This window comes from Anas acuta, chromosome 1 (genome assembly GCF_963932015.1).
Source record: "Anas acuta chromosome 1, bAnaAcu1.1, whole genome shotgun sequence".
Lineage (NCBI taxonomy): Eukaryota > Metazoa > Chordata > Aves > Anseriformes > Anatidae > Anas > Anas acuta.
The window spans coordinates 117,998,657-118,012,734 of record NC_088979.1 but is presented as its reverse complement, the minus strand read 5'-3'; the positions used below and the strand labels follow the sequence as shown (position 1 = coordinate 118,012,734).

At 45.1% G+C, this 14,078-nt stretch overlaps 2 protein-coding genes across 6 annotated transcripts in view; one reads left to right on the top strand and one right to left on the bottom strand.

Moving 5' to 3' along the window:
• Positions 1 to 7,421, top strand: part of CFAP44 (cilia and flagella associated protein 44) — a 42,121-nt gene extending 34,700 nt beyond the window's left edge. The window contains exons 30-35 of the mRNA XM_068696811.1: positions 1,304 to 1,434; positions 2,574 to 2,690; positions 3,616 to 3,817; positions 4,539 to 4,699; positions 6,127 to 6,261; positions 6,633 to 7,421. Coding sequence (XP_068552912.1) covers positions 1,304 to 1,434; positions 2,574 to 2,690; positions 3,616 to 3,817; positions 4,539 to 4,699; positions 6,127 to 6,261; positions 6,633 to 6,911 — 1,025 coding nt within the window. The 3' untranslated portion in view covers positions 6,912 to 7,421. The remainder of the gene's footprint in view (positions 1 to 1,303; positions 1,435 to 2,573; positions 2,691 to 3,615; positions 3,818 to 4,538; positions 4,700 to 6,126; positions 6,262 to 6,632) is intronic.
• Positions 7,422 to 8,369: 948 nt separating this feature from the next.
• The window catches only part of BOC (BOC cell adhesion associated, oncogene regulated), a 36,658-nt gene continuing 30,949 nt past the window's right edge, over positions 8,370 to 14,078 (bottom strand). For all 5 annotated transcript variants that reach the window (XM_068696858.1, XM_068696819.1, XM_068696838.1 and 2 more), the window contains exons 12-19: positions 13,801 to 13,982; positions 12,608 to 12,713; positions 12,300 to 12,422; positions 11,484 to 11,705; positions 10,977 to 11,200; positions 10,337 to 10,416; positions 9,639 to 9,832; positions 8,370 to 9,061 (exon numbers count right to left, since the gene is read on the bottom strand). In XM_068696858.1, the coding sequence (XP_068552959.1) occupies positions 8,877 to 9,061; positions 9,639 to 9,832; positions 10,337 to 10,416; positions 10,977 to 11,200; positions 11,484 to 11,705; positions 12,300 to 12,422; positions 12,608 to 12,713; positions 13,801 to 13,982 (1,316 nt within the window). In that variant the 3' untranslated portion in view covers positions 8,370 to 8,876. The remainder of the gene's footprint in view (positions 9,062 to 9,638; positions 9,833 to 10,336; positions 10,417 to 10,976; positions 11,201 to 11,483; positions 11,706 to 12,299; positions 12,423 to 12,607; positions 12,714 to 13,800; positions 13,983 to 14,078) is intronic.

The window sequence follows — 14,078 nt, the reverse complement described above, 5'->3', positions numbered from 1 at the left end:
TTCACCTCACATAAATGCCATTAAGGGCCAGAATGTGTGCAGTCCTCCTGGGTGCAGTATTTGTCCCCAGGAAATCTCAGTGAAGATAATGGAACCGCTGACAGTAGAGGGTACAGTAATTAAAAAGTTTGGAAAAATAAAACTTCTCTAAGTGCTAAAAATTAATTATTTTATGTAAATCACCATTCAGCATTTCATGGCTGTGTTTCTGGAGAGGAAAGGCTCCTCACAGAAGCGGAGCTGGAGTGAGGCTGCAGCTGCTCTCCAGAAACCTGCCGCCAGGCCTAGCTGGATCCCTGTTCAGGGAAGATCTGTGGGGACACCACAATAATGTTAAATTAAGCTCTTTGTTACCACCTCGTGGATTTATGCAGTAATTGCATGTTTCTAGGCTTCTCTAATCATCTGAAAAGGTAGGAGCTTTGCAAAATCCTCTTCATTCATTAATTCATTCAGTAAAAGCAAGCAAGCTCTTCTTTTCTTTTGTAGGAGTTTAACTATTTTGTGGTTTGTTTGTTTTTTTAAGATCTTTGAGTGAGATATCAGTGACCACATAACAACACTGCTTTTTTTTTTTTTCCTGTTAGAATTTACCAGTAAATTACCTTTTTTTTTTTTTTCCTTCACATTGGATTTTTTCATTTTCATAAATTGAATTCTTTCTTAACTCCTTGTCCATCTCCTTTTTCAGAGAAATGTTGGGAAGAAATATAGAATATTTTTTACTTTTTATTGAAAAAATCCAAATTACTGATTTAATAGGGAAATGACATTACATCAGCCTCTCCATATATGGTCTTTAAGTGTAATTTGCCTTGCCTTTTTTTTAATGTGAATTAATTTGTGTTAAGTGTGCTGAATTAATTAGTATGACTGAAATTGCTGCACCAGGTAGAAATTCACAGATAAACAACTACATGTTCACGTAACTAAAGATTGTACTGGAACATGTATTAATTACTGGGACTGAATTAGTTACAAAGGCTAACTTTTGAGCACTTGGCTTTAATATTTTAGTCTTATTTGATGCATTTAGTCTTATTTGATGCATTTAGTCTTACTTCTGGAAACAAACTGTCTTGATTGAATATAAAGAAAAAAGATCCATCCAAGACATCTATCCTCTCATGGAGGAATTTGGCCCATAACATTTAAGTTGACAAAGTTCTAAGGAATCAAGAACATGGTCTTATTATGGGAAATGCTGGGCAACCTGCACATTAGGAGAAGCTAGTAGCTCAAGCTTGTAGCTACTGTACAGTCATAATGAAACTAAGCTATCCTCTGACCCTTTTCTTCTCAGACTGTGATAAGGCGCTCTTCCAAAACACCATCCAGCTCCGGGAGAAGTGGTTAGACATTGAGGAGTCTTTAACAAAGGAGAAGAGAGTTGCTGCTAACCTCAGAAAGAAATATAACGTCTTGGTCCAAAAGGTATGGTGCTGTTGTCTTCTCAGAAGGCATGAGCTGGCTCCAGTACAATGAAAATGTTGTGCTATTGGTTTTGGCTAAGATTTAAAATGGAAATCATTACCTTTTACGCGGCCTCAGTTTGGGTAGAGATAACCATGCTAGCACCCAGGCAGGAGGCAGCTCACCATGGGTCACCCATCCTCCTGGAAAGCGTCAATCAAGGTGGTCTGACCTTAGCTGGTAGGGGGCTGGATCCAGGTTTTAGGTCCAGTTTCTCCCCAATTGTCTAACCACATGCAGCAGCAGAAACCAGACTCTGATTCAGATGCAATGCCCGGTGCAGCTTGGCCCATCCCGTGTGCATGTGTATGGGGTTGGAGAACATAAAGAGTCGCCCTAACACACATGCATACTAAAATAAACCATAAAAATGCTATCCTTCCATCTGTTTCTTTTGCTTTTAGTTATTTTCTTCTGCTCTTTGTCATAGTAATTATTGAATAAACTCACTTGGTGCAAGTTTTCCTTTTAGCTTTTTTGAGCTCCTGCATTCATCAAGACATTTGATTTATATTAATTCAAAAATATCTTAATTTAGAGGGTTTTCTGGGATAGAGGGAGAGTTCTGCCAAAATACCATTATGCAAGGCTTGCTTTTATTGTGTCTCAAAAATGTCCCAGCAAATATGCTTAACTTACAACGTTTTTTGTTTAGTTTTTAAAGGCTTTCCTAAGTGCCAGCTGCCACATATTCACCCTGGGGTCTGACATTTGAGTTTGAATTGTTTCTTTCTCATGCAGAATCAATAAGCATTTCCAGGCATAAAACAATAAAAAAATATCTTGCAGACTCTGTTGATCTAGAAGTGTATTGGACACTAAACAAAGAAACTGTCTCTTGATACATACAGGGCTTCTCAAGTAAGGAGATATATTTAAGTGTACATGCGTACAAAAGTATTCAGCATAGAATTTTGTTTGAATGCATAGATGAGCCTCATGTTAACCTATGAAACTCATCTGTCATAATACATGGAAAAAAAGAGCATTCTTTCCATGCTTCTTTTGCTTCAGATCAAGGACTCTAACACAGATCCTTGCTGTCTTGTGTATTTGAGTACTGTAAGGTTTTTGTCTGTCCACAATTTGTCTTTCTGCAGGCAAAAGCAGTAGAAGCCAGTCTGAACACAGCAGAGAGGGAACTGGACACCTTTCAATGGGAAAAGCAGCATAAACTTAATGAGTTATACGCAGTTGTGCCTTTGAAACTTCATCAGGTAATTCAGGATTTCATGTATTTATTACTTCCGGCAGGTGCAGAATGGCCTATGTACATCTAAACAGTAGTGTTACTCGGTTTTTGAGCTTTTACTTCCTAATTTACTATAGTCTCCATGGAGTGACAGTGTCATTAATTGAACTTCATAATGCTATTTCCTCTAGGTTTGTTTTCCTTCAAGTAAGGACAGGTAGGGGCAGCACGTTGCTGAAATGTGTGCAGCCTTCAAGTGTTTTATAGGTTTGGCATGGAATATTCCTTCAGGTCTATGTTTGCTGATACTCTCCTGAAAACAAAACTAATAAAAACAAAGAAACAAAACCACCAACAAACTACTGAAAGTCATGGGAGTTTTTCCCAATTCAAGAATGCTGAATTGTATGCAAAAATGTATCCATCTGTGCAGCTGTTATCCCAGGGATGATTAGTAGAAAATGAAGATGAAAACTCAAGACAATACTGTTATTTCCTCTGGGCTGCATCTTGTCCTCAGAGAAAAAACATAGGCTTTTGCCTCTTGTTGCTCATACACCTCTGAAGCAAACTCAGCTCTCTCCATTTGTTTTCCCTACCTGCATTAAAATGTTGGTAAGAAAGCAGGGCCTGTCACTCTTCTGTCTATGCAATTCTGCAGGTCTCAGTTCATTCAGAAGCACAGAGACACTCAACAGGGAGTCCCCTACTCTATTTCCAGTGCTACAGAAAGGAAGACAGCTTTGTATACAGAGAATCATCACGGCTCTAAGTAGCCTTTGAGCTGCTGAGTGGTAGTAATTCCGTGGCCCAAAACATGAGAACTGTGCTCACACTATTATCTCATTCCTTAGTTTTCAAATTCTTATACATTTGTTGTCCAGAGTGATCATCGGTGCCCTTAACAAGTCAAATTAGCCTTGCTTATGGGTAATTTCTGCTTCTGACAGGTGGAATACTTCGTTAATGGGGAGATACCCAGTGACCTCTCCCAAGCCCTGGTATTTACCAACCAGTCCTTAGAGTATCTGCAGAAGAGAATTGTGGACCTACGTAATGAAAAAATAATGCAGAGAGAGATGTATAAGAAGGCACAGCAGCAACATAAGAAACTTATCCATGACAAAAAGGAGATGGAGATAAATATTCACCGTGAGTAACAGACTCCAAACAACACAGCCTTCTAGTGCTCATGCTGTCCCCTCTCTGGGTGTGGGTCACTCAGCAGATGTCTGTCTTTACTCTCACCCAAATGTCACAGCTGGTTACTGTAGAAAATAAACCAGAGGGGATCGGGTGGATTGTTCTGATGAAGTATTGGTAGTTCTCCAGCACTGTAGAGTCATTAGGCTATGTTAAATAATTTGGGAACTTAGTAAAAGGAGCGCTGACTGAGATGAGACACTGGGAATCAGGACACACAATTGCTATTTCTGGCTCTATGCAGGAGCTGCTAGAAAACAGTTCTTTTGGAAAAGCCACATAAGCTTTTCATGCAAGTTCCTTCTCCGTGTAACTTAAGAATGATAAAAGCTCTATTCAAGACATTTACAAACATAAAATGGGGAACCAGACCCAGAGATGTCCCGGTGTCTCCACCACCGAACCTCCTCCTGCCAACCCACTGAAGCTTTTTATAGTCCATGGTGTGGAGGTGGCTCACTAGGACTGGATAAGAGTGTGGCTTTGTGACAACACAGGTGTGGTCACGGGCAAGAACCAGTGGCAATATGCTGTTGTGATTTCTGTGTGGCTTTGTGTAAATTATTTATTCTAGAGCGTATGCCACCAAGCTCAGACAGAAAGCTGGAGGTAAATTTTTATTAATCAATGAAAAGCAGTTCTACCATTTGTGCCATGCCTTCTCTTTTAGAACTGGAAGAGGAGTGCAATCGGATGATGATGCTGAAGTTTGGCCGGATGGTTGATTTTGAAGCAGTTCAAGAACGCTCCGTTAACATAAACTTGGAAGAGTTGGGAGTAGAAATAATGCAGAAAGAATATGAGCACTCCCAGGAACTCAAAGAGTGGGAGGTAAGGAGTAGGAATAGGAAATATATAATGATAGGAAATATATTTGTCTCCGTTATTCTATTAGGGCTTCATTTGCTGGGGCTGAATAGCTACGCTAATGTTTTTTGTGAACATATTCATGTTTTGTGAATGTATTCATCCTATTTTCTTGACAATACTTTTTTTTTTTTTTTTTTAAACAACAACACTTTCCTTAAATGCATCCTTCAGTTCTTCCAGAGAGCTTTCATTTGGTTTTCAGCTGGCATTCAGTACCTGCTGCCTCTTCCCATCGCATCTGGTGACAAACTATTTGAGTGCAGGGCAGTGCTGGCTTATGTCTCAGACACTAGACTGTGCAGTATGAGAAGTGCTTGTCCCTGTCTGGGAGGCCTAAGGCGCAGCTACTGTAGTACAAACAGGCAACACGCTTATGCTGGCCTTACAGAGTGCTGTCATTGTCTGTCTTTTTAAAAAAATATGGAGAGAGAAAAAACAGAAAATGAGATGATCTCAAGAGATCCAGAAACTATCTCTATGAGCAAGTATCATGTCTTGTTTAAATTGCTTGACTGAGATCTTCCCCCAACCCTCCTGAGCAGTAAAGCATCATCACCTTTATCCTTCTTATATATATAATATATATATATATATATATATATATGTATGTGTGTGTGTGTGTGTGTGTATGTATGTACGTAATAGGTTTCATGATTTCTACTTTTTTTTCTGTTCATGTAAATTGCTACCATGTTTTGAGGTTAGCCTTGATGTGGGATATACACTGCTCCTTAGGGAAGTGAGTCTGGTGTCATTCAACACAGCACACATCTAGATGTGTTTTAAGGCTTCTGTAATGAACTCCAGAAGGGCACAAGTTGGTTTTTGTTTCATTACCAACAAAAAGTTGGTAATGAACTGTCCTGTCCGTTCCTCGCATGTTTGTACAGCATGACACATTTTCAGGAAGGCAGAGTGTTCAGATTTCCAGCAGCTCCTTGCTCTCCTGCTTGTCTTGTGTTTGTAGCTATGCAAAGAACCCCCTCCTCCTTCTGGACTTGGGTACGAGAGCCAGATTTCAAAGTGGAAATTCACAGCCCCAGACTTCTGTGTCTTTTATGCTGGTTTGTGGCAGGTGTAGGAGGCAGCTTAATACCTCACATGCATATGGCGTAGTAGGTACCTAACAGTTTTCTCTTTCCAATGTTTTTGCCTAACTGCTTTAAACTAAATGCTTAGTTATTTACAATAATAGAAAGAAAAAGGAAAAAAAAAAAAAAGGAAGAAAAAGACGTTGCACTAAACATATTGTGGGATCATATGATATACGTAGAATCAGTTTGTTATTTACCTCTTTCTGTGACATACTCTGCTTAGCGCTTGTTCCCTATTTCATTCACACTGATTATCCTTTCTCAACCTAGTTCAACTTTTTTTAATCATTCTAGGAAAGAACCTTTGACCTGCAGCAGAAGCTGATGATGCTGACAAAGGAAAATACCAGAAAGCTGCAGCAGCTGAACCGCTTCTGCCTTGAAAAGCAGCAACTTGAAACTACGCTGGATTCACTAAATGATGATCTAGTAAGCTTGTTATTTCCCTGAAGTAGGCCATATTTTAAATTCTCTGGTAATTTCTTAGATGCTTTCTGATACCAAAACAAACTCCTGTTATTTCTAATTAGAAAATGTCTTTCAGGAAGTCAAAATTATTCCTTTGAAACATGCAAACAGCCAAATGAGTTAAGGTGTATTCTTTGAGACCAAAGTATTAGGGAATTAAGTCAGACTGAGCTTCAGTTGACAGTCCCTCAATCTGACTTTGGAACAGTTTGGACTGTGGCATAGTCATGAAGCTGTCCTGGGTCTTGGAAAGCCTCACTTTCCCAAAGGAAATATGTTTCCACTCTTAATTCTTGAGTGTTTTATAGGAGCTATTTTTTCTCTCTTTACAGGGAGCAGAGTTTCAGGGCCCCCGAAGTACAGACATCAAAGAGAAGGCTAGGATGGAGTCACTGCTGAAACACAGGGCTCATGACATTGCCATCCTAAGGGAAGAAATCAATCTTCTCAGAAGAAAAGACGGATGCGTGAGAGAACAATTCAGTCTCCTAGCCAGAAAAGATGGGTGCTTCTTTCTACAGCCTTCATCACCACAGGACTCTGAGACACTCTCTGAACCCTTCCCTGTTCTTACACCATGTACGGTAACTAACAGCCCCAGTGTCCCTTAAAAATGGATGTATTTAACTGCAGCTGTAGTAATACCTAGAAGTGCAAAATGTATTGTTTTGGCTAAGCAGGGGGGTAGTTGTAAAGGGTTTTCCCTGTCAAAATATGACTATAGTGGCAGATGTGGAATAAAAATGGGCAAATGCAACCAGTAAATGCTGTTACTAGTCTATTCAGAGCTCTGCACTGGACAGATGCTCTGCGTATGTGTATTGCATGTGCAGCTGTGTATGCCTGTTCGTACCTCTCAGCACAAAAAGGGGCTTTGGAAGGCTGGGTATGAGAAAGTTTTGTCTGTCTGAAACTATCTTTGGTACCTGTGTTCTCAGAACTGGTAACGGAGGTCTATCTTGGGCATGCATCTTATTATTTGTTGAATATCCTAGCAGCAACAGCAGTTTTCTTGAGATGGGAAGTGCTGTGTGGTTGGAGAAGGCAAGGGGACCTTTGTCCCTGGGCCTACAGTGCGTCCTCAGATGGGTATGGTGCCAGTCGGAGACCTGTCTGCTCTACAGAAGTGGGAAACTCACTAAAGTGCAGGAATCAGATTTACTTGGCATGAAGAGGCTGTAGCAACAGGTGGGCAGTGATGTTAGCCTTTAATTCTGGCTTGCAGCAGTAGACCAGACTGAGAGCAGAGCCAGGCTTTGTCTATTTTCAGTTTTATATATATAAAATAATGTTTTTAACTGGCACTTGGGATGCCAACAGTGAAGAACCATTAATAGCACTTACCTTGGTCTTACCGTGAAGGGTTCCTTCAACCCCAAAGTGGAAGGGTTTTGTTGCAATGTAAGAACACTGCAAACATGTACATTGCTAACAATGTACAGGGAAGTTTGGAAGTTGTTGCTATTTTTAAATTAAACAGCTTGAAAAACCCACAGCTGCTCTTGCTCCTCTTCCCTACTCCCTCCCTGGTCATTACTCCTCTGTTAGGTATACCTTGAGGCAGGATCCAACCGTATCCTTGCCAGGCACAAGAACTGCCCCCACTGGCTTAAGCACAACCCAGTGAAAGGCATTCGTGCTGGCAGCCTTTTCAGTGGTCCCTATGAAGGTGCTGCGCATTTTGTTTCCTCAGGGGGGAAAAAAAGAAAACAGCCTTATCCCCAAACCTGGATGCTGGAAGTTTCTGAAGCAACAAAACCCCAGGATGTTGAGGGGTCAGGGATTTGGGTGTCCACCCCAAATTTTATGTATCTATTCTTGGAGATGAATGAATCTCCCTTAGCTCTGCTCCCCCTACAGGTCTCACGTCACTTAACTGGCACAGGCACTGGCAGTCCCTCTTCTCCTGAGTTCAGCATTGAGAAGGTTCACTTGGCTGGCCTACTGGAAACTCTAGCTGCAGGGAGATGTCACCTTTCCCCAGGTATCCTGTTTGCTATACTCCTGCAATGGAGAAAAAAAAAAAAAGCGTAGGTTCATTCTGTGGGAGGATTTAGCATACAGCCAGCCCCAGAAAAGACTTAAGCCTTTATTTTAGGTGTTAAAGCGTGGGTTTGTCTTTACAGATGGCGTCTATGTGAAGGGTTGTTTAAGTTGATTAGGCAGAGTGCGTAACTCCAGGCCACCCTCAGGAGCGTGTTCCCGGGACATGCCTTCCTGTGGGCGAGGAGAAAAGACCTTCCTGGTAGCGTTATCTTGCGTGAAGCCCTCACTGCAAGAGGGTGCTAGATCTCGGTGGTGGCAGCTCTGTTTGGCCCCATGTCTTGCGATGTCTCGTGCTGCTGGTTCAGTCTTGTGCTCTGACCAACAGCCCCGCGCCACGGATAGCTGCGGCCTTGTTCCTTCAGCCCTCCCGTTGCCTTGCTGAGGATACCTTCTGTCTCCGTAGCATTATAAAAGGCACATATACATCTATATACAAGTGCATAAATATATAAATAGGGGTGTTATACAAAAATAAATACCCATTCTCTTTTTCTCTTTAGAATAAGTCTTTGCAAAAGGCAGCTTGGTCCCTAACTGGTAGGAGAATGAGTCTCTAAGGGCCTCAGAGGTGGCGGGCTGCTGTTCAGATGTCCTGGTAGGTCCTGACTCAAGGATGTGATGACTGGATTCTGGGGGTGGAGGTCTCCTCTGGACTGGCAGCAGTCTAGTCTTTCTACCTCTTCAACTGGCACTAGGCCTAGGCAGCAAGGACTTCCTGAAAGACAGAGGAGCGAGAGATCTTTAAAATGCACACAGAAATGAGAGGTGCTGTGGTAGCTTTCTTCTCAGCAGTCCATTTTATGAGGATAGGTGCTCTGATCAAAGACAAAGAGCTGCATTCCAAAAGGCCTATCTACGTGAGAGTTTAAACCTATGCTTGCACACAATGAGTTTAATCCACGCTACAGGAGGGGTGGATCAATGGATCATGTCCTAGGGGAAGGGATTCTTGTAATTCTTCAGGGACTTTGGTGCTGGACGGGTGGTCTGGAAGATGCGAGATGAAGGACTAAGGGAGAGTGCCTCTGCTGCAACTGCAGGTAGGTGTGCGCCCTTCCAGCAGCATACAGTTTCATGTTCTCAGAGAACTGAGAAATCTGTTCTGTACGACTGGCCCAGGAAATTTACAGTCCCCAACTGCTGGTGTGGCCTTTTTTAAGCTGCTCTACACATTATTAAGTCTTTGCACCATAGAAATGAGCATGAACAAAGCCATCAGAAAGGCTCTCCGGTAAAGTTTCCCCTCAAGATCAGCTCAAACCAACAAGCACTGAGTTTTCCAGCCCACTGACCTTGGTGGAACAGCGGATCCCGCCGAGCGTCCAAACTAGGGCCTCCAACTTTGCTGCCCATCACTGGATGATGCAAGCCAATGAAGTGCTCTTGAAGGTGAGGACAGTCGTCTTGTGGCTGGAGAAGTTGGTGAGTGGAGTCATCTGGGAGGCTGTAGAGGAAAGAGCTGTCTTCTGGTCTGGAACTGGGCAATCTGGGGAGGCAGACAGACAAAGAAAGAAGTTTAGTACTAAGCACAGATGTTTCCTCCTTGAAAGAGATGATCTATGTAGCAGCTAGCTGCATCAATGGAATGACAAAACATTCATAAATGAGGGGAAATTGGGATAGACTTGTGGGATGGCAATGAGGTGATGGGAACTGGTATCAACCATTCAAAACTTGGTGAGTGCCACAGGAGCTGGGAGGAGTAATGCCTCCCAGGGAGCGGGGGAATAAATAATGGCTTGAAGTGTGAACAGCAAGACAGAGCGCCTGTGACTAGCCAGATTCTGAGCATCTGTTTATCAGCATCCAGCCACAGATGCTGGTTTCTCTCTTTGTACTTTTTAGTCTCCTGCTTAGAAGCATAGTTTTGTTTCCCAAATGAACTGGGACAGACAAGAGAGCACGCTGAGGGCTAACTTTTGTGAGCAGATATTTTCTGGTGGGCCCCACTGGATCATTCTGTCCTCCCCCTCCATAAGCCAGGACTAACCTGGAGGGTTGGTAGTCTCGCTGGGCACTCCCATTTTGCAGCACTCGTGCCTGCAGCAAGGCGTTGGTCTCCTCGTGTGACTGGAATGAGAGAGAAGAATCTCAGTGGTGCCACGAAGCAGCATTAAGAGGTAGGTGCTGATCCCCAGCAGAACCAGAGCCATGGGGCAGAATGGTGAAGCTGTTGCTTAATAGGTAGAGAAAGTCAAAACTGTTTCTTTTGCTATAGCAGATAGAGCAGAACTGAGCTGAAAAACTCACTTCATGCTTACTGCTGAATTACTGGCTCATGATAACCAATGCACAGTCTCAGTGGTGGCACTGCCTTGCTTTATGTTACCATTTACACACAGAATCATCAACATTGCCAATCTGTCTAGGCTTTGCTTAGGAGAAACAGGAACCATTTCCATTAAGAGCAGCTTTTGCCCACTGCCTCTTCCGAACTTTAAGAGCCACTGCCCCAGGAAACCACCTCATCACGAGTGATTTGGAGACCTTCCTGCTCATCCTAGGTATTTGGGGAACTCGCATGTAAGAAAGGAGCCAGTTTGGGCACTTCTGCATGCTACAAACCTCCCAGTGCAACCATGGCCTCCAGCTCAAGTCAAATCAGCTGTTAACTGCAGATGTGGCCATACCTGCTGCATGTCTGGGCTGTAGTCTCGGGGCTTGGTGCTCGCATAGCCCACTCCAGCAGAGGGGCAGATGCCGTTCAGATGCGCCCCGTTGGCATAAGGCTGCCCGTTGACGTAGGGGTGGCCGTTGGCACGAGGAGCAGAGATGGCCCTCAGGGGCACCATGGTGTACTGGCAGGATGATACCAGCAGCCCAGCTCCCGGGAAGCCCATGTCGATGGTTTGCTCTGCAGAGGGAAGAAAGTAAAGACAAAAGTAAAAGCAGTGCCGCCTCTTCTAGTCCCAGGGTTCCTTCTGGGACTAGACAAGGACAAGGGATGGACCGGTAGCTTTTCTCTTCACAGAGGACTTCTACAGGACACTTGAGACTTGTCCTCTTCCCACCCTTCTCCCTGCTTCCCAGAATGTTCAGCCTTCACATTCTATGTTTGACCCAACTACACCTAGGATCCGATCTAACCCACAGGGTGAGCACACCTTGTACATCAGCCCTCAAGAAAGGACACTCACTCTGCTTGGACCAGGCTCTCCAAAGGCAAAAGGGGATGAAGGCCACGATGAGGAGCACAATGGAGCCCAGCACGACGCCCACAATCAAGTACGGCAAGTCGCTGGAACGGGCCACCATGGCTCCTGTCCCCAGGCCACTGTGCCCGCCGCCGAGTGGGGGATGCTGCTGGGGGGCCACTGTTGAGGGTGGAAGACGACCCGGCAGACCAAGAGACTTCCGAGCTGTGAAGGAAAGAGACAGAGTGAGACACAGACAGGGCAGGAGCAAGAGCAGCACTCTCCAGGGATGTCTACACTTCTGTGGAGCGAACAGGCTTCTGCAGTGGCTTTGAAGAAGCGCTTCTGGATGCCAGAGGATTTCTCAGGCTGAAGCATATTGCCATACAGATGAGTTCTTTGTGCTTGCTTTACAGATCTGCCAGGCTCTTGGGCTGCTAAAGCACATAAAAAAGGGAAAGCCTCCAAAACACCCACTTGGACTTAATGCTGTCCCTGTTGCAACAGTGCAGCTGCTTGGAAGACGAGATGGGACTCACTTATAATCAAGCACAGCAGTTGAGACCAGCAAGGGGGAGTTAGCCCTTCTGGTTCCAGTCACCATCAACGTGGCACTTAAGAAAAGGTCAGTGCTGCTCTGAGGAAAATGCTGATGGACTCACAGGGCTGCGCCAGGTGTCTGTGAGTACTGGTACAGGCGTATACACAAACTGAGCACCAGCATCACGCTGAGCCTGCTCTTCTGTTCTGCCTCCAGCTCCTTGCCTGAGTGTGGATGGCGTATGGTCAGGCAGGGCTGGTACCCGTGAAGCTGCTCACCTTTGGTTTCACAGATCATCACGTTGCTGAACTCGCTTTCGCCACCCTCGTTGAAGCACTGCATCTTGATGTCATACGAGGTTTCTGGTTGCAGGTGGCTGATGGAGTGCCAGTAGCGGTCTCCTGAGGAGGGAACACACACGAGGTGTCTTTAGCTCCCGTGGGGAACTTGCAGCTGGATTCAGAGCTAAGTGAAGCAGGACCAGCCAGCAGCAGCAGCCTCGTGACTTTGGTATACAAGGCTCCTTCTGGCCAGGTATTCTTATAGAAGAAATCGAGAGCTAGGATCAATCTCCAAAATCTCCTACCTTCCACCACGTCCTTCTTGTAGTCGCTGTCGTTGTCACTGTCAGTGGGGCGGTAGTAGATGTAAAAGCCATGGATGGGCGTGTTGTTGTTGCTGGCAGGGATGTACTGCAGAGAATGGGAGAGAGGGAAGAAATTAGCAGAGATGCCTGTGCTGTTGTATCCATACTCTGTTGGGCAAGGAAGAGTCAGGATAAATGGGATGAGGCAGCAGGAAGACCCGCAGGGAGCTCTTCCTTGTCTTGCCGCTGGTTTTCACAGTAAGGGCTTCCTTCCAAGAGCTCGTTGCTATTTTATACTCTAACATCTTCTCTCAGGTAACAGGCAGGCCATGAATCTGGTCCCTGTCAACCCAAACATCTCATACTCTGCACCTAGGAGCAGTGACTCAGCTGGGCAAGGACAAACACACCTTCACCTTGACTCTAACAGTCTCACTGCTTCCAGACACACAGCATCTCTCTTGCCATGAGCCAGTGACTGGAGAAGTCTTGTGTTTGTATGGACAGCTCTGCTCCTCCTCCACCCGAAGCTGTACTGCCCCAGCTCCATGTGCTCGTGCTGCATGTCACCCAGTGCTGTATCAGCTACTGTGTTTACAATAACAGCAGTGCCCATCCTGCCCTGTAGCATTTTCGAGCCAGAAGAAGTTGGGAGAGAAAAGAGGGTGATGCACCCCTCTGAATAAGCTGTTGGAAGCACTTAGATCTGGGCTTGTGACCCGAAAGATCCTGCCCACTCCTAAAAACAAATCCTCTGGGCTGGACTGCTGTAAACGATTACCAGCACTTCCAGCTGCTATTCAGCAAGTGACAGTGAAGGACACGTCTGCTGGGAGCTACAGGAACAGAGGTGCTAATGGATTCCAGGAATTTGGCCAGGGGAGCAAGCAGCCACTCCCAGCATGGCTGAACCGTGCTTGTTGGACGAAATGGTCGAGACCCTGAGGTTATCCACTGAAATGTGCACAACACTGGATTCAGATGAAAAGAGCTTCCTAGGCGCTCTGACTTCCTCCACTTCTACATGGCCCAAGCCCGACCCTTGCTGTCTCTGAGAGCTGTTGGATCCCCACTCCATTCGTGCTGCTGCCAGGCTCCAGTGGGGTAACCTGGAAGATCTGTAAGCCAGGCAGGTAGCCCCCACACGCCTGCACCCTGCACCTTCAGAGCTCTTTCCCCCCTACAAACCTTACCATCCACTTGAGCATGATGGTGGTCTCGTTGATGGCATCTGTGAAGGTGATGTACGGCCCGGCCACGGGGCGCTCGTAGACGCGGTTGCTGTACCCAGACACCACGTACGGCCGGGACGCAGCACTGGGCTCGCTCTCCCCCAGGATGTTCAGTGCTCGGACACGGAACTTATAGGAAGTGCCTAGGGGAGAAACGGGAGATAAGAGTTTGACCAAGACAGCGTTGATGTCTTCCAAGGCTTCTGCTGTCAGCACAGGCCACATCTCCAGAAGGTGGA